Source organism: Delphinus delphis, chromosome 3 (genome assembly GCF_949987515.2).
Source record: "Delphinus delphis chromosome 3, mDelDel1.2, whole genome shotgun sequence".
NCBI classification, from domain to species: Eukaryota; Metazoa; Chordata; class Mammalia; order Artiodactyla; family Delphinidae; genus Delphinus; species Delphinus delphis.
In genome coordinates, this window is record NC_082685.1 from 97,451,306 (window position 1) to 97,474,322 (window position 23,017).

The 23,017-nt window shown below is 36.2% G+C and overlaps 1 protein-coding gene across 1 annotated transcript in view; it reads left to right on the plus strand.

The window, feature by feature from the left end:
• Positions 1-23,017, plus strand: part of KIAA0825 (KIAA0825 ortholog) — a 401,025-nt gene that overhangs the window by 183,044 nt on the left and 194,964 nt on the right. The window contains exons 16-20 of the mRNA XM_060009154.1: positions 3,187-3,411; positions 10,611-11,019; positions 15,118-15,277; positions 19,328-19,486; positions 21,278-21,372. Of these exons, the coding sequence (XP_059865137.1) occupies positions 3,187-3,411; positions 10,611-11,019; positions 15,118-15,277; positions 19,328-19,486; positions 21,278-21,372 (1,048 nt within the window). The remainder of the gene's footprint in view (positions 1-3,186; positions 3,412-10,610; positions 11,020-15,117; positions 15,278-19,327; positions 19,487-21,277; positions 21,373-23,017) is intronic.

Below are 23,017 nucleotides of genomic sequence, written 5' to 3' on the forward strand. Positions count from 1 at the left end.
CCGTCCACCATTCATATAAAGAGCAACAAGTTTACCTAACTGATGATTATGTCATGCTAAAAAATAAAACTCTCAACATTTGATATCACCAAGATCCTCTTCACCATGATGTTTTTTGTTTTTTTAATTGAGGTATAGTTGATGTACAATATTATACAAGGTTCAGGTGTACAACATAGTGATTCACAGTTTTTAAAGGTTATATTCCATTTAGGGTTATTGTAAAATATTGGCTATCTTCCCTGTGTTGTACAATATATCCTTGTACCTTATTTATCTTATACATAGTAGTTTGTACCTCTTTGGGCATCCTTGTCTTGTTCCTGATCTTAGAGAAAGTGCTTTCAGCTTTTAATCATTGAGTATGATGTTAGCTGTAGGTTTGTCATACATGGTTTTTATTATGTTGAGGTATGTTCCCTCTATGCCTGCTTTCTGGAGAGTTTTTATCATAAATGGATGTTGAATTTTATCAAAAGCTTTTTCTGCATCTTTTAAGATGATCATATGGTTTTTATTCTTTGATTTATTAATGTGGTATATCACATTGATTGATTTGCAGATATTGAAAAATTCTTGCATCCCTGGGATAAATCCCACTTGATATGGTATATGATCCTTTTAATGTATTGTTGGATTCAGTTTGCTAACATTTTGTTCAGGGTTTTTGCATCTATGTCCATCAGTGATATTGGCCTGTAATTTTCTTTTTTTGTGATATCTTTATCTAGTTTTGGTATCATGGTGATGTTGGCCTTGTAGAATGAGTTTGGAAGTTTTCCCTCCTCTAGAATTTTTTGGAATAGTTTGAGAAGGATAAATATCTGGTAGAATTCACCTGTGAAGCCATCTGTTCCTGGACTTTTGTTTGTTGGGAGTTTTTTTTAAATTACTGATTCAATATCATTACTGGTAATTGGTCTGTTCATATTTTCTATTTCTTCCTGGTTCAGTCTTGGGATATTGTACGTATCTAGTAATTTGTTCATTTCTTCTAGGTTGTCCATTTTATTGGCATGTAGTTGTAGTCTCTTATGATCTTTTGTATTTCTGTGGTGTCAGACATAACTTCTTTTTCATTTCTGATTTTATTGATTTGGACCCTCTCTCTTTTTTTCTCGATGAGTCTGGCTAAAGGTTTGTCAATTTTGTTTATATTTTCAAAAAACCAGCTCTTAGTTTCAGCACTATGGTGGTTTTAACAATGGGTTGTCATTTGAGAAATATCACCTTGAAATTTGAGGGCAAAAAAAATCATATAGGTGCTCTTCTCTATTGATTCAAGTGATGGTCCCTGGACTTCCCAGTCATTTTAAAAACACAAACAAAAACTTTTATTGCATTTATCACACAAGTAATACATAATCATTGCAGGTAATACTTATTATTGGAAAGAAGGGAAGGAAGAAAGGGAGAAAGAAAGGAGGGAGGGAGGGAGAAAAAGTAAAAGAAGAAGAAGGAAAGGAAGAGGACAATCACCTGAAATCTCATTAGTCATTGATAATCACTATTATTAACCTTTTAGAGTACATCTTTTAATTCTTTTATATATGTATGTAGATACGTTTTTGTTTTTGTTTTTGTTTTTTGCGGTATGCGGGCCTCTCACTGTCGTGGCCTCTCCCGTTGCGGAGCACAGGCTCCGGACGCACAGGCTCAGCGGCCACGGCTCAGGGGCCCAGCCACTCCGCGGCATGTGGGATCCTCCCGGACCAGTATCTCATACTCTTTTCTAACCTGCTCTTTTTTTTTAAGGGTGAGCTTTTTATTTTAATGTTTTTACTTTAGATTCATCCCACTTTTTTTGTTTTTTAATATCTTTTTTTGGAGTATAATTGCATTACAATGTTGTGTTAGTTTCTGCTGTACAACAAAGTGAATCAGCTATAAAGATACATATATTGCCATATCCCCTCCCTCTTGAGCTGCCCTCCCACCCTCCCTATCCCACCCCTCTAGGTTGTCACAAAGCATCAAGCTGATCTCCCTGTGGTATGCAACAGCTTCCCACTAGCCATCCATTTTACATTTGGTAGTGTATATATGTCAGTGCTACTCTCTTATTTCGTCCCAGCTTCCCCTTCCCCCTCCTGTGTCCTCAAGTCCATTCTCTATGTGTGCATCTTTATTCCTGCCCTGCCACTAGGTTCATCGGTACCTGTTTTTTTAGATTCCATATATGTGTGTTAGCATATGGTATTTGATTTTCTCTTTCTGACTTAGTTCACTCTGTATGACAGACTCTAGGTCCATCCACCTCATTACAAATAACTCAATTTTGTTCCTTTTTATGGCTGAGTAATATTCCATTGTATATATGTGTCACATCTTCTTTATCCATTCATTTGTTAATGGACATTTAGGTTGCTTCCATATCCTGGCTATTGTAAGTGGTGCTGCAATGAACATTGGGGTACATGTGTATATTTGAATTATGGTTTTCTCAGAGTATATGCCCAGTAGTAGGATTGCTGAGTTGTGTGGTAGTTCTATTTTTAGTTTTTTAAGGAACCTCCATACTGTTCTCCATAGTGGCTGTATCAATTTATATTCCCATCAACAGTGCAGGAGGGGTCCCTTTTCTCCACACCTTCTCCAGCATTTATTGTTTCTAGATTTGTTGATGATGGCCATTCTGACTGGTGTGAGGTGATATCTCATTGTTAACCTGCTTTTTTTTTTTTTTAACTAATCAGTAAATGGCTTTACTGTGAAGATGGATATACCTAAGCTAATTAAACAAATCCCCAGTTATTGGACATTTGTATTATTTCCCAGTTTTTCTGTATATTATTTATATAATCATAATTAATTTCTTAGGATAAAGTTCCAGAGAAGGAATAAATGTGTTAAAAGGTAAGTAAAGTGTTAAAGCTTTTACTATTATTGTCAAGCTGTCATCTAAGAAGGTCATACAATTTATATATCCACCAGTAGAGTCCCCAAAGTACCAGCAAATGCTGGTATTCACTGTTATTTTAACTACCATTCCCTTTATTACCAAGCAGTAACTTATTTTTTTCAAATGTCTATGGACTGTTTATCAATTACATGATTTCTAGGCTAAAAGCAGCCTTCTTTTCCTCTAGCTTTAAACTAGATTATTGAGAAGCTGAATTCCCAGCTGAACAGGGCACAGAATATTTCCAGATTCTGCTAACTGTAATATGCTGTCTGATTTTAAAGTCTCAACGTGCATGGAGTCTGAGGTAGAGGTCATCCGATGCCTGAGACTGGCACTGACTGACGCCGTCAAGGACATTGTGCAGCAGATAATATCTGTGCTGAGCTCTTGGAGAAACTGTGAGACAAGCCTAAACAAGCACAGTGTTCTTGAATGTCTGCGTGAGAGCATTCCAAGAGAATGGAATTATACTCCAAAAGAAACCAAAAGGAAAGAATCAAGAAAAGGTACATTTGTTTTTCTTTAAGAACACATCTCTGAAGAAGCACATTTTCTAGGTTATGAGAACAAGTAAAATTCTAAAAATTATAAAATGTGTAAACTGTATTAGTCTCCTTTCCACCATGTATATTTTGGATTTCTAATTTTTGTTAATGACTCAAATGGTTATCTTCTTTATTTAACTACCAGTTCAAAATTTTTTGTGATATTTTATGTTCATGTTAGTATTCACAGATTAGTCACATGAGTTTGACTAATTTCCCTTAAATCTATTGAGTAATCTAAAATTCATCCTCTCAGGAAGATTGCTTTGATATTCAGTTTAATTATTCTTTTTTTGAAGGTTTCCTCCACAACTACCAATTATTACTTTCTTTCCTCTTGTTAATACACCTACATGTGTAGCTTTTAGGTCAAAAATAGCACCCCATTTAGTAGCTACACATATTTTTCTGACAGGGTATTTTCCCCCCAATATCTATGGTTCTGGATTCAGTGCATTGTTCCTCTTCAGGGCAATGCATCTATCAAGTGTATTTAAGGATTATCAGTTACCTGTATTATTCATTTATTTTATTAATCAAGTACTTTCTTCTTAAATGGTTTCTTCCTACCTAGATGTTTCTACTTTTCAAGAATTTCACAAGATTCCTTTGAATGTATCTTATCTGTTTGTATTCATGAATCTTCTTTAGGATTTTTAAAATAAAACTTTTCCCTTTTATTTTCATCTTTAAAGATGAATTTTTTTTCACTAACTGTAAGGAAACTTTCAACAGTAAAATATTCCAGCTGAACCTGCTAAAGTCAATTGAGGAAAGTAGGCTTTCTTTCATTCTTCTCCATGGAGATCCTAAATAATGTGGCTCTTATCCAGCAACCTTATATACAGACTCAAATCAATTATCTATCAGTGACCTTTCATAGTAATGCTTTAATTCTGTCCAAGCCCTATTAAACTGCCTTTGAATCTAGTAAAGCCATTTAATTGAAATTGGAAAATGTCAGATTTTCATTACTTAAGTTCTTCCTCACCTGAGTTGTTGCCACCTCTCCTTTCTAGCTTTGAGATATTTCATAGATTTTGAGCAATACAGGAAGCATGATCTATAGTTTATGTATCATGTCATATGAGTAGCACTGTTTTGCTTGCGGCTTTCAAGTTGGTCTGTTCATGAACAATTTTTTTTTTTTTCCTACAAGCATTTTGGAACTCTTCCATAACGTTTCAAAGAGCCTCTGGTTCCAAAAAATGCTTACTTTGTAGATACTAGTTCTTGTGGTTTTCCTTACTAAATAATATTTTTTCATAAAATTATCACTAAGAGTAGAAGTGCAACACTTAGGCAGCCATGAAGGAGTGCCAGATCACATAAATATATAAAAGAAAGTGGTGGAGGAAAGTGACCTTGTAAAGCATTTTGTGCATTCCAGGTGGATGTGACAATAGGAGAATACCATTGTTCTTCATTCCTATCCTCTTTTAAACTGACAGTGCTCAACCTTTATTTTCACTACAGTGTATAAGATAGATAATATGTACATGTCAGACACTAAGTCACTTATTCATTCAGTAGATACCTACTAAGTCAGTTACTACTAAATACCAGGTACTGGGGTTGGTCCAGGAATAAACTGTAAATAAGATATCCCCTCTTGGTGCTTGAAGACTACTATAAATGTTTACAAATGGGTGCAAACACCTCAGGGGTTGTACAGGAGTTGAGAAGAAAGAAAGTAAAACTACTGAAATTTCGTATGGGGTGTCACTGGAACTCTCCCTTGGTCTGTGAGTGAGCCCGTCGTGTGCTGGGGACAGTATTGTTGGGAAGGGCATGAACAGGGTAACCTTACTCCTTCATTAGCTTTCAGCGTTCAGTAATCAATTAAGGTTGTCTTTTGTATTTCAGAATTTAGTTTTAACAAAATTAATCCTCACAAAACACACAAGTGGCTTTAACATATTCCTGTAAATCAACAAATCAACCGTGGTTTAAAACTATTACTGGGAATCCAAGGGAGAGCAAACAATGAAAAAGTAAAAAAGCTCACACTTGGGAATATTTCTAACATGAGCTGCTTCTCAGCCATATTATAAGGTAGAACATTGATAGTCTGATCAGATTTGGCCAAAAATAAAATAAAATAAAAAAATAAAAATGGGAAATGTGTGTGAAAACCATTTGAACCATGGCTTCCCATACATTGTTGTTAAACACGAATCCCTCCTAAATGAGTATTGTGCCTTGAGATAGTTAGGGATATCTAGCTAGAGCTAGTTTGTAGTCATCTTGATTAGCCAGAGATTTCAAGACTAAGCATCCAAAACATGAAGATAAACCTCAGTAATCATTTTCAGCAATGTTTTAAGTCAATTGATGTTTAATTCCGTACTTTGCACAATTCATCTAAATAATGAAGTGTTTAGAGGCCTTTTTATTTTTTTGAGGATTCTAACTTAATAAAAGACAAATAGTCACTAGCTTAAAGAAAAAATTGTCCTTCCTGACACAGTGAAAATAACGGAACATGGAAAACACTATGGTGACAAACTAAAATGTATTTCTTTATTTTTTGTCAGCAAATACATAGAAAACACTGAAGATTTGAAGAAATAAATAGTACAATAAATTATACAGTGTAAGAGATTTACCAGAGAACTGGATGGATGTTCAGATGTTTCTGATATAGCTCAGCTTAGGTATTTGCTCCCGAAGCAAATACACAAAGAATTTGCTCCCTAAGAGCAAATACACAACTAGTTGTTTTGTTTCTTCGACAACAATTAAAGGAAAGATATACCAGAAAATATATTTTCTTACCAGTAAATAACTTTTTAAATAAAAAGAATACTTTATGGGGAAACTCTGGAGTAATTGTTTTAACTAAAACAATGGATTCTGGAGAGGAAACAGAGGTAACACCACAAGGAAAATGTATTCAAGGCACCATTCACATGTGGATTGTTGAGAAAGAAACTGATGGCAGAAATACACAGAGTGTTATCAGAAGTTCTTGAGATATTTTATTTTATAAAAACCAGAAATATTCGTTTTATGAAAACCAGTATCACCCATAAAAATGGCTGCACACTTAAGAACTTAGAATTTTTTAACATGGTTCAAATATTCCAAATAAGAGTTTTGGTTATTTTTGAACACTTCTTAAAAATACGAAAATGAAATATATTTCAATTTATTTGCAAGAACAACTGATTAACATAATGATGATGAATATTTATTATTCAAATTTCAACAACAACCTTTGCCTATTTGGTGGTTGAGATTGAAAAACGAGTGCCATGATTTCACAAGTTCCATGTGGGTCTATGTATATAGTCCATGTCATGGCTTTTTCACCTATGACATCCATTAAAATCAAGTATTGAAACAAACTAAATTTATAACCTGACATTTGAATCAATGTATCATGAACTCTTAAAGTCCAGATTTTTAAAATAATAAAGCATATTAAATCACATTATCCTCACTCAATAATGTATTATTGACATTTTATACCACTAATAAAAAAACATTTTTAAAGTTAATTTTAATGCATTATTTGTCTTTACCTATTTCATTGTAAATTTCCTTTCTGTATGTTTTATAATCACCCAACTATATTATTACAATCAGTAGTCCATGCATAGGAAAGAAGAAATGATAAATATATAAATATACCTCTCACATTGCATTCATTCTGAGACATACATTTTTTCACACTTTATCAGCTCTGAAATTGGGATGGCTCTTACAATATATTATATATATGTGAGTTAGAAGTCAACTTATTTAAATAAAGACAGAAAAATGAATGTGTGGCATTTGTAAAAGATCCTTCCCTGGTATGTTGTTAACATTACCATAGACTCAGAGACCCTGTGATTAGTAGAATGGATTTGTCATCAGCCTAAAGGCTCTGATTGGAATTTGCCTTAAGCTTTAATAAAGTAGTTAGGGATTTCAGTACCTGCAATTCTCAGATTTTATAAATATCAGTAGAAGTACAGTTGTGAAGAGAATTGCTAATCTTCACCTGGTATCTGCTTATATTATTGTCAAATGTTTACTCACTATGTTCAGGTAAGCCCTCTTTAGGATAAACAGAATATAAGATATAATCTTTTAAGTCAAATGCCTGACAACAGATTAGGGAATATGAGACACAAACACATAAAAACAATAAAACATTTAAGATACTTTAAGAACACTGAGAAGAGTGGTTTCTTAATTTGCTTTATCTATATTTTAAGCCTCATCTAAACATTTATTTGAATAAAAATAAAACATTTACTGAGCAACTATTTTTTACCAAGTATTGAACTAGGTGCTTTCATATTTATTATTTTATTTAATACAAAAGTCTTATGAGATCATTCAAATATATTTTGCACCCAATTTTTACAAATGTATAGAGACTGATCCAGTTAATTTTGAAAATGATTCTTAAGTTATCATGAATTCTGAGGAGTCACTAGACTAGACCTATGTTTTCCAAGAGCGTTATACTTTTATAGAGCAGAGTGACCTCTTTAAATGTCACAAATATCTTGAAAAATCTTTCACAGTGTTAAATTATTTTTGTTCAGTAAAAACAGTAAAAAATGTTTTTCTGAAGAACTTAAAGCTATCCTCTTTAGACTTCTCGCTCCGTTCCAGTGTTCAAATTCAATTATGTACATAGTGGATTAAAACACTTGTGTCTGACTTTGTGGGATACTCAAGGAGTGAGGAGATTTTCTTCCATGCTCTTGAGGAGCTTTTAGTCTCCTTGTAAAGACAACTCATGAATATGAGGACACGGGGAGGGGGAAGGGTAAGCTGGGACGAAGTGAGAGAGTGGCATGGGCTTATGTATACTACCAAATGTAAAATAGATAGCTAGTGGGAAGCAGCCATGTAGTACAGAGAGATCAGCTCGGTGTTTTGTGACCACCTAGAGGGTGGGATAGGGACGGTGGGAGGGAGAGGCAAGAGGGAGGAGATATGGGGATATATGTATATGTATAGCTGATTCACTTTGTGATAAAGCAGAAAGTAACATACCATCGTAAAGCAATTATACTCCAATCAAGCTGTTAAAAAAATAAGAATATAACATAAACAGTAATAGATGATAATACAAAAGAGAGTGCAACATGGCACGTTATGGACCTGATTACCAACATAGTCATATGGATAATATGTTCAAACAAATTCATAGGAGGCAAGGACTTTGAACCAAGAATTGAAGATTATGAGTGACCCATGAAGAGGAAGGGCAGCCTATGTGAGAATAATGAGATATTCAGAAGGCTAAAAGCAAAGAGGATAAAATAAAGGTTCATAGAAACTGGCTGAGACTGGACTGTGGAGTGTTTTGTCAGCAACGCTCTGCAGACTGATCTCGTAACAGTGGAAAACTGTTAAAAGCTAAAAGAATTGTAGCAGAGAAATTAGGTAATCTGGCTTTACAGCTGGGCATGGTCTGGAGCAGGGAGATGAGAGTCCTACAATAGTCCAGATACCACTTGTGAGGGAGGGCTTGAATAGGTAGTAGCCATGGTCACAGTGAGGCAAAATTGGGTGTCAGATGAGGGAGTAGGAAGATACATCAGTGCAGTCCCCGGTGTGGGATGAAGGATCAACAGGAATGTTTACAAGATTGAAAAGGAAGGAAGGACAGAAGAAGAGAAGGAAGGAAGAGAGGGTGGGAGGAAGGGTCAGGAGGGCCAAGGTAGTTTGGGAGGAAAACAATGAATTTGGTTTTAGCTATGGTTTGAGTTAATGATGACTAGGACAGAGAAGTGGAATGCCCATCGGGGAGCTGAAGTCGTAGGACTGTTACCCTGGAGAAAGGCCAAGACTGAAGATTCTAGAATCATCTAGAAGAGTGGTTCTCAACTAGGAAGATGGGGACATTTGGCAATGCGTTAGAGACATTTTTGTTTGTTGCAATTGATGAGGATGCCACTGGCATCTAGTGAGTGTAGGACAGAGATGCCACTAAAACATCCTACAATGCACAGGTCGGCTCCTTACAGTAAAGAATTCTCCAGCCCCAAATGTCAATAGTGCCAAAGTTGAGAAACCCTGATCTAGAGAGGGAAGATCAGTAAATCCTTCAGAGAAATAATACCAAGTAAGGGAGAGTAGAATCTACAGTCAACAGGCCAAGGACTTAGCAAATACATTTAAGAGGTGTTAGTAGAAGTGGAACTAGCGTGGGACACAAAGAAGCAGAATAATAGAGGTAAACATGAACCAGTTTGTTGACTCATTTATTCAACGAATACTTACTGAACAACTGTTATAGATGAGGTCCTAAGTGCTTGGGCTACAGGAATGCCTTCCTGGAGCTTATATTCTAGTGGATGGAGACAGATAATGAAGAAATAAAGGAGATTATAATTTTTTTTTCTTTCCTTTTTTTTTTTTTTTTTGCGTTACGCGGGCCTCTCACTGCTGTGGCCTCTCCCGTCGTGGAGCACAGGCTCCGGACGCGCAGGCTCAGCGGCCATGGCTCACAGGCCTAGCAGCTCCACGGCATGTGGGATCTTCCCGGACCGGGGCACAAACCTGCGTCCCCCGCATCGTCAGGCGGACTCTCAACCCCTGTGCCACCAGGGAAGCCCAGGAGATTATTATTAACTGATGCTAAGTGCTATAATAAAGGCAATAAAATGGGGTCTAATAATAGGGAGGGACTGGGGGCTGGCCTGAGAAGGGCATGAAGGGACTGCTTTACATGGGATGGTGGGGGGAGGCTCTCAGAGGAGGTGACATTTGGGCTAAGAACTAAAAGAAGAGGAGCCAGTTCCAACAAGAGCTGGAATGATTCTGTCATGGTTTCCAGGGGAAGAGGAGAAAGGCTTAAGGAAGTGCCAAAGGCCACAGAGAGGTCCGGCAGGAGTACCTTTGCATTTACTAATTAGGAGGACATTGGGCCCTTTAAACCTGAGGTCTTAGTAGATAAAAATATAAGTAATAATTCTGAATTTTCTAATTTTCATTTGTGGGAGGAAAAATTAAGTTTGGGATTTGGGGAATTTTTGGCAGTACTACAGAGGACCCCAGTAGAGTCCTGTCGGAATATGTCAGGAACTTGCTCTTCTCAACAATTTTCTCCGCAAAAATTAGACATCCCCACACAACACTCAAAGCAACACAGTGATGGAACACAAATGCTAATATTAATCATACCTTTTCTTTCTTTTCTTCCCCAGGCTTCACAAGGCTTGCTGCTCAGGCAGTATCTATTGTAATCAGCAAGTTACCTACGGTGATTGCATGTTTGCCTCCCCCAGTTAAATACTTCTTTTTTCTGGCTGAGAGAAAAATGTCAAAAAACTTTGTTGAATTAAAGAAAGCTGGCCTGCTTGTCTGGAACTTGATTGTAATTATATGTCGGATATTTGAGGATGGAAACACTGTGGAACTTTTAACAGGTGCCTCCCTTGACAGATGGAGTAAAGAGAAACTCAGTTTAATCTGTGTGTGTTTGGAAAGCATCATGGGAGAGCAGACAAGTAGCCCTAATCAAATGACCCAGAAGGTCATACGGAGCATTGAGCAGCAAAAACCCAACTGGATTGAATGCCAATTGTTGAAAGCAAGGAAACTGAGCACCGAATGGTAAAGTGATGTTTTTCTTTCACTGAATTTCATCAAATACATTCACAAAAGCAAAATCAACAATAAACAACCACCACAACCAAATATTGTTGGATAGGCAGCAATGGTCATTTTGCTAGCGTCATGGGAACTTTGATGAATAGAGACAAAGATAAATATTCCATTAAAAACTGGATTGTTAATGTTCCTTGTCTTATTAGAATTTGAACCCCATTGATACACTGGAACATTATACTTGTTTAGTCACCATCTTAAGGTTTCTGATTAAAAGGGTGGTAGTTAAACCCAGGAGAATTTGGTTTCACTCCTTTTCAGTGTGCAAACAGGTATCTAGTGGATAGCCTGGAGCGTTTTGTAAATGGATTGGCCATGGAGATTAAATTAAGAAGGAATTAATGGATATAAAAGGCTCTTTATTGCTTTCTGTGTACCTGATTGTCAAAAAGGTACACATTTTTCATCTGGTAATGTAAGAATCCCAGAAGGCAACTGGGGCATATCACACTCAAGCTATAAACACACCCAGCTGTTTCTGTATGAAAATGTCAGCCTTCTCATAGGTTTGTCACCAAGAGCTAAGTGATTTGTGGTATTGCGAAGATTTTTAAGGGTCCCTGATGAATTTAAATATGTACATAGAGTCCTACTTAAAAGTAGTCTTCAGTATAGAATTGCATGATATTGATAAGGGAGTTACGGTTCATGTGGTCTACAGTTCACTAAGCCAGCCCCTCCTTTTTCTACACTCTCACACACACGGTCCCCCATTCTTTGAAAATATATTCATATTGCTAGAAGATACTATTATAACTTTCTGCCTGAAACAACTAAAAGTTGTTACTTTTAGTACGTGGTAGTGATAAAGAGCACAGGCTCTGGAATCAGATGGACAAATACAAATCCCTTGTAAGTGGGCCATCTTGTGCAAGTTACAGAATCTCTCAAAACCTCGTTTTTAGTGATGATACTAAGCTGGTAGAGTTGTTTTGAAAAATTAAATAACGTTTGTAAAGTTCTTAACATCGAGCTTAGAACTAGTGAGCATTTGTTATTTATAAACCATTAAAATATGTTGCACTCACTGGTTAGTAGTGTGATAACAAATACTCTTCACTGGTTTATATTAATCTGTAAGACTTTATATTAATCCACATTAATATAAGTAGTCACGTAAGTAATGTAAGAAATGTAAGTAATCATGATTTTCCTGTTCTTGTCATACGACTCCTAGAAATTTACTTGTGAGCATCCTGTGTGTAGGAATAATAGCAGTCAGGAAAATGCTTAGTAACGTTGACAGTGACCTTAATCTTTACATTTGCATTTGATACCAATTTACAGGCTTTAATTCAAAGACTAAAAGATGAAGGCCACGTCATTATCCATAGCAGTGGGTGTAAAAGGGAGAAAAAAAGCAGAGTAAAAATAGTGGATCTGATTATAAAGTTAAATTTATGATACTGCTGAATTAGGACCCCCTCTATCAATAAGATCAGTTTAAAGTAATGTCTGTAATATACCTGGGGCTACAGGAATCCATGAGAAAAATTTTTCCTTAAAAGTTAATTTTCATCTAAGTTTCTTATAAACAGCACTAACACATCTGGTTATCTCCTTTAGTAGGAAATTGTCTAGCTAATATTTGGCTGATTAGCTATCTGTTGTAACATGCATCCAAAATAAAGAATTATTGATTTTTAAAAACGTTTTAATAGCCCTCAAAGCTTCTTTTTTTTTTTTTTTTTTGCCCTCAAAGCTTCTGAATACATATTATGTAATTTGTAATTAGCACAGTGCTACCTATGTCTTTCTCAATTTCTCAAATAATATCAATGTACAAAAATCCAGATTTAAAGTTATTTCATTTATTTGACAAAGAGTTAAATTTGACTTCTTAACTCACTTTAGGGAATCTCTTATGGATTTGGGTGCTATAGGAATGTTTCACCTCGAGTTTGATTTCAAGCTGATCATCTGATATACACATGAACTTCCGTCTCTACGCATTTCTCACAGATTGATGATCATTTAGTTCATAGATCTATACCATGAGGAAAATGTATTTTAAACCATGATGTCTGTATACAGGTGGAGGGTTGCCTTTGCTCTACCATAATTTTTTTTTTCAAGTATGAGAATGTAAGCACTTAAAATAGTTCTTCTGTTAAAATAAATGAAATCTTAATTCCTCATGAAGATTATCTTGTAACTACACAATATCATTTAGCTAGATTTCTTTCACTTGCACCCAGATTTAATTTTGATTTTATGGAAACTCTGAAAATAACTGCAGTGGAAAGGTGGCAGCTGTAAGCATTGCTTGTCTTGCATGCCGCCTGAAAACATTACTATTCATTAAAATAACCTTCACTTTGTAGTAACACTCAAGCTGTAAACAGTCAACTTAGATTCTGGAGAACACACAGGCCAAAAAGTAAAGAAACGTCTGTCTTTGCAAAGTAATTTGTCGAGTTGAAGATTATTGTTTTTCATCATGGTGACCCTGACTTGGCTGGCTGGGTGCATATACAGATTAAGATTAATGCAGTTATTCCTTGGCTAAGGTCTGCCTCTTTCAGGGCACATTCTCCCTAATGACATGATTGATAGGCAGTCCCAAATCCAGAGAGGAACTCATTAATCATAGCATTGACTGAATCCAATCATTTGCTTCACCTGCACAGTGATGGACAGGAAAGGATACAATTCAGGGGCTGACACTGAGACACTCTTTTGTCAGAGGGCCTCAACTTTTTCCATGTCAGCCTCTACAAAACCTGACAAGAAATTTCGCTTGCAGCCTGCATGCAGCTTCAAAAAGATATTTACAAACTTTTCTTTATTGCAAAAAGGTCTTTTTTGTTTGTTTAAAGATTTACTCTAGCTAATAAATATCTTTAAGAGTAGGATTTGCTTTATTTTTTAGCAAGGCTTATATGATAATAAAGTTCTTTTTTTGGTTTTTTTTAGAGAAGGATGCTTTGAAGCTACATGTGGAAGCAATATAACAGTTAATGTCCAGCAGCTGGGTATCATTTGGTTCAGTCTTCAGGTCAGCGGCACTGACTCTTAGCAGAATGAATTTATAATCACGGCAAAATCTCAGTAATGAACTGCAGTATATAGCTGATTACACCACAGTAAATTTCATTTAGTCTGGGAAACAGTGGAAACCCATGCGTTTTCTTAAGAATACATAGACTGCAAAGACTAACGTGATCCTAATAGCACTTGTAAAAAGAAAATTAGTATGGAATATATATGATGTAAGTTGAATATCGTGATTAATTTTACACTGGTACAGCTTGAGAATTTTTTAAAAATTATGTCATCCATTATTACTATGTAATAATGTTTAAAATCAATAATAAGCATATGAGTTCTCATAAAAGAAACCTTTCCCACATATAACTTGCACATTCCTGGTGTGGTTATAATAGACCCTCTTCCGGGAAGGATAAGCAGGGTAGTGACTTTTGCTAAGTTATCTGTCACCTAGAAGGAACGGGAGGGGGGCATGTATTTTTAGAAGGCAACAAGTGTCAAAAGGCCAATTTAAAATACCCAGTGGTCAGCACTCCTGCAGGAAGCACCCAGCCTATATTTAGCATAATAGGCTCCCCCTTTTGACACTTTAATTAGTCTTTAATGTGTTCTGAGACAGGTGTAAAGAGGAATCTGCAAAAGACAGAATACCAAAGCTATTTCTGGCATCAAAGATACTCTTTATCCTCAAAGAGAAAATACAGATTATTTCTTACATGTTTTTAAAAAGAAATGTTTTGTTTTCATCCCATGATTATAGCAATTTCAACAGTTGTGGTAATGGGGAAATGTTTTATAGATAGGAGTATAAATGCAATAAAGAAATGTTTTAAAAGAAATGATTCAATTTTTAAAAATGCTTTCAGGTGCTCAGTTCTAAGGCACTGTTTATGTGAGCTGCAGCCTTTTGGGAAGGCTTACCTATTTGAGCAAAGTCTTTATAGATGCTTTGAATCCGAGATTTACATCGACTCTCCACACTCAATCTCTTTGATTATTTTCCATCTTTACAGTTCTTCACCACTGATACTTACATGCTTTCTTTGTATTTAGTGCATTTATGACAATAGAGGAAAGCACAGCCTTAGAAGAAGGAGATATTGCTCTTGAACTGACTGAGCAGAAAATAAACATGATGGTCCTGGATATCTGCCACAAACCAGGTGGCAGCGAGTACCTGAGGCAAATTTATCACATCATGCGGCTCAATGAGGTAGGGAAACGGCCTTTTTACCGAGCAATTAGGTGTGTACTGGCCTGAGGCAGCGTCTGCTGGCAGCTAAGGGTTAGTCAAGGAGGTGATAATACTTCTTAAAGTCAATACCAAACTCAATATTGCATTATTAATAGAATCTATTCAGCCCCGGCTGTTCTGCATTTGTACAGCAGAAGCTTCACCGAAGCAATGTCGGTTTTATTTATACGGTTTAAACAATAACACGGTTCATGTACTCAGTTGGGAATTGTAGAGACTAGAGGTATAGTATGGGAATTGTGTATTCGTGACCATTAAGCTGATGTTAAAATCTGGTATTTGTGAAATGAAGAATTTTCTGAAGAGAGATATAGCTCTTCTCCTGTAGACGTCATACTCGTGTTGGTGAAGTTGAAGATTCCTTACATAATGAGAAACTTCAGAAGAATATCGAACCATATTTGGGAGCAACTAGATTAACCCAAGAAAGTACATTAATGTAGGGACACTGATTAGAACCAATGTCATGCTTATTCACCTCTCTGCTGGGTTAAGCGTCTGACCTTGCATGTATCTGGCTATTTTAGCAAAAATGTAAAGAGTAGGTATCTCAGTTATTACTTGAAACAATACAAGTCTGCTAACTTAGGTTTTTAATTTGATCATACATATCTGGATTCGAATGTGACATCTAGTGTGAATTAGAATTATGTTTATATTTGCAAACACATGAATGTATTTTTGGCATAATAAAAATTGTATAATATGAATAATGTTGAGATATAGTGTTTTATCTCCATGAGGCAGGCCTTAAAAACCATACATTTCCAAGGAGTGAATTAACTCTACCACAGGATTTTACAACTCAGTTACATAAATGTTCTCCCCACTATTATCTATCTGAAAGTTACTTCAAGTAAATCTTGTTTTCTGGCCTGCAGAGAGGTAATCAACCAGTCAACTTCAATGATCACCTGAGAAGGATGGAGGCCTTTGTAGCTATGAGTCAAGGTCCTGTTCTTAAGGGACTGGAGCTCAGTAGCAATTGTTACAAAGTAACACAACCTGTTCATGCTTGCTAATGATCTCTCACAGCTTGTTTGAGGTTTCCATCTCAGGCAAGCAGGAGGTCGCGGCCTTGGCAAACTGAAAGACCTCCATTACGGAGTCAGAGTCTTCATGGGCATGTCAACCTGGCCACCCAGATTGGCCAAAGTAACTGTGGTGGTTACAGAGGAACAGATGTTGTAGTCAGAGTACCCTCAGAGCCTTAGTAAAGTTGATTTACAATAATTCTGAGCACAACAATGGCTGGTATAGATTGCCAGACTGATAGAGGAGTCTTTTCTTTCAAAGTTCCATAACACAAGAAAGATCAGTAAATCACCAGTAAGCAAAATCAACAAAAATTAAGTTGGATATTTACTGGCCATCGGCCACCTGTTGTATTCAGGAAATCCAAAGGCTGTTTTCTCGTAGAACTCGTGGAACTCTGAGGAAGCATTTCTGAACAGGTGTGCTATGAGAGCTGATGTACGTAAGACTCTTTGCGGGAGTATCACCACATTTTGATTCAAAGTTACGATTTTTCTTTCTCTGCAACTGAATATACTTACTGTTATGGCAACATCTATCAGATGGGAAAGCAAGCTAAGTGCTTGGTGGTTTATTGTGCTGTGTGAAATGCAGGCTGCAAGGTTAGAGGCATAATGTAAGGTGAGGATAGAATCAACGAAAGTAGCAAGGCCTCTGCCTTGAGTACTTAGACAAAGCAGGCAGTGAACACAAATAACACAAGGGTGACTGAGTGACTAGCATAATACTTATGGCTGCTTTTATACTGTGAGGCATCGTTATGCTGTAGGTAAATTGCACCGTGACGTTTGTTCATTTGATGAGTGGCGTCATGTCTTTAGCACTTTCAGGTGTGCTGCTAAATTGTGTTCGAAAACATAAATACAGAGCATTTACACGTACAGGCCTGGGTGAGTGGAAGCATGGGTGTGCTATTGAGAGACAGGGAAGTTTTGAGAGAAGATGAGATTTTAAATGTTTGAGATAAAGGTAAGGTGTCCGAGCATAAAAGTCCAAATGGTGGTTGAAGATGCTGGCCAGAAGCACAGATACAAGAGGCTGTGACTAGATTTGGTGGCTTTCAACTAGGATGGTAGTTGAGCTCATGAGGCCAGTGTATCTCTTCAGTGGAGAGCAACAGAGAAGCGATGGGTAGAGGAATAAGCTCTGATGTAACGGCACAGGGAATATGTTCAGGAAAGGATGTTCAAAGAAAAATGTATTTCTTCTAAAGAAAGACCACATTAGCAGTACGTCTGGTTAAAGTGATGCCACAGAAAATCTGAGGCTTTTGAGAAGGGGTAGTGACAAGTGTCAATATAGCACAGAGGTCAGAGAAATCCACAAGGGAGAAAACACCATTGTGTTCACAGCTTGCAACAGAACAGAGCACTTTCTCTTTTCTGAATTGTGGAAACAAAAAAAGCCAAAACATAGCCACGTAAGGGGAAACAGTGAGAACGATTGTTATTAGCCAAAACAAAGCAGTTTTTCAATGAAAGGGGAATAATTTATTCCTTTTTAAATTTTTACTTTCAGAAATCATGATGGAGAAAAATTGTTTCTGTTCAAAAATCTAAATCTAATATACTTTTCTGATGGCTTTATTGTTATCTAATAATATTTAATAAGAGTCCGTGTGTGTCTGTGTGTCTGTCGGATGATACAGAATTAATCATTCTAAAAAAGATATGGTCCACAATGAGCAGGTTTAAGAAATGTCAAGCAGTGTTTTTTATTGCGAGATGGAGGGTTTTAGGATCTGAAATTTGCCTTCTACAGTGAGTACAGCAGGCGTTCTCTATTCATGAAGTTACAGAGGCACGGGGAAAACACAGTGACCTGAGACCAGAGGTCTGGCTTCTTACTGACGCTTCCAAGCTCCTGTGTGTGACCTCAAGTTTGTCATCTGACCTTTCAGAGCCAACCACTGAATGTAGTGTGGGCTAGAGTTTCTCAGACTTTCATGTGCCTACTCATCTCCTGGGAAAGCTTGTGAACAGGCAGATTCTCATTTGGTTGGGCCTGAGATTCTGCTTTTCTAACACGCTCCTGGGTGAGGCTCATTTGGCTGACCCACACACCGGACTTTGAATAGTAAGGGTTTTCAAGATGACCTTTGAAGTCATTTTCAGCTCTAACTTTCTGACCTTAAGTCCTAACCCTAACCTTGAAGAAAACATTATATTGTGACACACTAAAAATCAGGAGGACATTTCTGTTATATTATTTATTAAATGACTTATTAAGTATTTGATAGTTTGAGGGAAACTTTTAGTCATTTAAATTTATCGTTTTCCAGAAGGAGTCTTATGAAGTAGATTATGGTTATTCACCTTTTTATTTATGGATGGAAAATGAGGTATAATGCAGTAGATTGACTTTTTCTTTTCCTCCCCAGGTTGTCACTGGCATTTGGGGGTAGAATTAAAATTACATACTTTGAGCTTCTATTGAACCTTGATATTTTTCAGTCCACAGTGTGAAACTAGAGTTTAGGAGCTTGCATTATAATTAATTCTACATAGAGGGAGACTGCTTGCAGGGAACTATCAGAGTACTTAGTTCTCTGCTGAGCATGGAGTAGGTAGCAACTACACTTAATGAATGAATGAACAGTCATGGACTGTGAATAGTCATGCACCCGAGTTAAGTTTTGGTAACCAGACATGTTAACATGTGAAGAAATGACAAGACAATGCCTATTAAAAAGATTCTGATATATCAAGCGTACATTCATTATGTGAGAATTTGTTAAATGGCTTTCTAATCTGTCCTATATATTAAGTGAACCTGTTTTTGATGGGTTTATTGTAATCCTGATGGGTATGTACTCTGCTATGTTTCTTCTGAAAATGTATTCTGTCCTGAGGCAAATAATACTGTGTAATGTAGCAAATGTGCTGAAAGGGTAGGTTTGGATATTGACCAGTTTATTCTTAAAGAGAATATATGCTTCCTACCATCACGACTTGTAATTTTTTTCCCTTGAAGGAGCATTTAAAAGAACAGCTGTTTTCTATGAATGGTTCAGAGGAAAAGCCATTTCGCATTCAACCTTTAAAGGTGACCTTGAGGAGTGTGGAAGATCAGCCCTCTGCCTTTAACCCTTTCCATGTGTACAAGGTGTTTAGCGAAAACATGCTTGATCAGGTATGTGGAAATTAAATAGTAAATTTAATTAAAATTTGTAGAGTTGTTTTTACACAAGTTAGAAAAGAAGTGCTTTGTGTTTGAGTATTTACTCCTAAGCTTCTTTGGCTAGGAAGCAAAAGGCCTTGTTCTTGTTTGCGCAAATTGACTTGGGAAAAGTTATTTTACCTTCTTTCTATTTGTCAAACGGATTCATATGTTTGGTCTGTAAACTTTGACTTTTGCCCCGGTCGGTTCACTGTGGGCAGAGGGAGCATCTGTTCGGCTGTGTCTCTGGCAGCCTCGAGAAACCCCGTGTTTCTTACAGTCTTCCCCTCCCTGGCTTCCCCCATCTCCCAATACACACACTCACAAAACACCTTGCAATCTTTATGAATTTATCTAATTTATCAGGTAAACTATAAAATAGTTTAAAATTGATTGTAAATAGGGCTTTGAGCTCCTATTTTAAGTGGCATGAGGTAAATTTGCTGTTTTATAACCCTAAGCACATTCCTGAATTTAAAATGAATTTGTTAACGATCTTAAAGTCAGGATGTTTGGAATAAAGTCAGTGTGATAAACACCACACATTTTTTAATGTCAGATAATGCCATTGTTTCAGCTGCATGTTTCATAGTCACATTAAAAAGATCATCTTTATTCCAAAGGACTTGAAACCTAAAGTTGCTTTTGCTTTGTTCTTTTTTTTGGTCCCTTTTCCCAGTAGCCTCCTGACAGACTATTTGAACTAACAGGGCAGAAGAGAAGGATTGCTTGACCTAGAGCTCTGATGAAAATAAGAATTAAAACAATGGCCTAATTCGGGATGCAGATAATATTTTTACCATGCCCGTTACAACCCTAGTCTACATTCATCAATACTGTAGTAGAATAAGACCTTCAAATGCTGACAACCCGGGGCAGAATTCTCCTGCTCTATGACAGGATTGTAGTGCTCCATTAATCAGCAGGTGACAGGGCATAGTTCTTGTTGGATTTTAAACACTGGCCTAGATGCTTGTTATCAAAACTATTTAGTGTTAAGGGGTATAAGCGTCTATAATACTTTAAAACCAAATATATTGTATAAGTTTGAGTTTATTGGTTGCCTTCCTGTGTTGTACATTAGATTCCTCCAGCCATAAATAATCATTGTAGCTGTTAAATTATCCTCACTTCATTTAAATAAATGGTATGTTGTATTCAGTTCTGAATTATGAGATTATCTTTCACAGTAATTTTTCTCCTTACTCTGTTGTGAAATTATCTATTAAATGAGAAAAAAAAGAATTACTTATGTTATTTACAGGTCCTTATAATTTCCCCTTTAAAGCCGATTTTTAACCAAAAACATTAATATCCTACTCTAATTAGGCTGTGTCTTGTAATTTGAGCCATAGTACTTCCATCTTTGTTTTTTTAATCAAACTTCTGGGTGCTAAAAAAACCCCGAAAAAACTATAAATTGATACATGAAAAAGTTGCCAATTATTTTGCTTTGCTCTACAGAGTCACCCTTTCAGAGAAACTTGTTGGGCAAATTTCATTAGCTCTTGGAAGAATAACGACTCAAGAAATTGATTTATATTTTTATAAATAATGACTACATCCCCAAATGGATTTATAAATTAATTGCTGTCTTATTGGAATAAAAACCTTATTCTGTGGACATGATTGATGTTATCTGTCTAAGTCCTTGTTCTGGACCCCCCTCCTTCTTAGTTAGTCTATCACAGCTGGAGCTTTAATTTACTGATCATATTAACTCTGATTAATAACTAACAATAGCGTCTTCTCATTTATCAACAGTCAGCTATCACAAAATGGAACTGGAATTGGTCAAACTTGCTGCCAAATTATCTGGGACTGGATAAGACGACCTTCAGTGTACTGCTCAAAAACAGGTAATAAGATTGGGGATTTGGGGCATGTGGCAGGGGAAGAGGATATATATCTTTTATATATAGATTGTATGTGAGTGTGTGCATGTATATATATGTATATATATATATTTGAAATTATATGAAGTATAGTTTCTGAATGCTGTTTTTCTATAGTAAGCATTTGCAGAAGGCAGGAAAACTTTTTCTGAGATGAAATTGGTTGATTTTAGTCTAAATTTTAAATATTTTTGATTTTGTGTTGTAAACACCAAAAGTTATTGATTTGAATGTCATTATAATACTATGCCTTTGTTTACAACAATTTAATGAATGCATACAAAATGCCAAGACAAATCAACTAATCAGGGGAAACATGTAAGTGAAACTGTCATGATTGAATTTTTTTGCTTTTCAGCCAGTTATTTTGGCACCGTCCTGCTGTAGTCACAGTTGCATACTACTTTACACACATACGGACACACTTGTGCACTTACACCCCAGGACAACTCAATAAAATGATAATGTGATTTCAGGCTAGGAGTCTATACATGTAATTTATTTTGCACAAAAGCATAAATGTTTTCTTTATATTTTCGATCAATGAATATGGCTTTTTCCCATATCTTTAAAGTTTTCAGTGAAAACAGTAAGGTGTAAATTCTAAATGCGCATTTCTCTATCAAGTATCACATTTTTACATAAAATATATATGTGCAGTTGCTTTTATTCTTCAGGTATTATCTGTTTACACTCACTTATCTTCTTTATGATCTTTGTATGTTTTCTTATCTTTCTGAAAAAAATATAAAGTATCATTTTTCATAAACGACGATAAGGATAGTGACATACTAGAATTGTCAAATCATCCTTGAGATATCTGGGTGCATATAAGAAAATATCTTGAGAGAGACATTTCAGTATTTCCCAGGTGGAGATTTTTTTTAAAAAGCAGCTTTATTGCCAAGAAAAGTGGTAGCTTAGATGTGTCGTCATAGTGGTATTCCTAATATTTCACCCCTGAATGAAGCTCACCCACCCATCATGGACAAAGTTGAAGAATCCAGAAACTTCCCCATCAAGGACAGAGCCTTCTCTCAGCAAGCTTACCACGTGGCAGGTAGTAGTTCAGAGTGCACCCTATTAATGCACAAGTCCCCCACAGGTGTTCCCAACCTGTGCCAAAGTTGCCTGGAGAGATGAGAGGTAGGGGTGGTGAAGGAAAGGCCAGGTCTTCTGTCGAATCTATGGCTACATAATGTTTACCCAGTATTAAATGTCTATCTGGAAACAAACTAGGGAAGATAGAAGAAAAAGTCAGCCTTTGACAGATGAACACAGAGTAGGTATTCTCTAAAGGTGGTGTTTGATCAACAGTCATGTTGGAATAAGCTATTTGGAAAGTTTTGAGTTTATGTAGATTAACTGTATTATAATTTACTAAGTCTTTTCAGCTGTGAATTGCTGCTTCCAGTCCACTAAATGGTAAGCTAGGGGCAACCTATCCTTCAAAACTTACTGCATTTGCTCTGTATAATATTCACTTTTAAGTGAATTTGTGTTTTACCCCAAATTGCATATTGTTGTTTTTGTTTAACAACTTTAGTTATACCTCAATTAGGTTGATAGCTATTAAAGTCTATTTCCCTGACTTATTATGTGCAGGAAT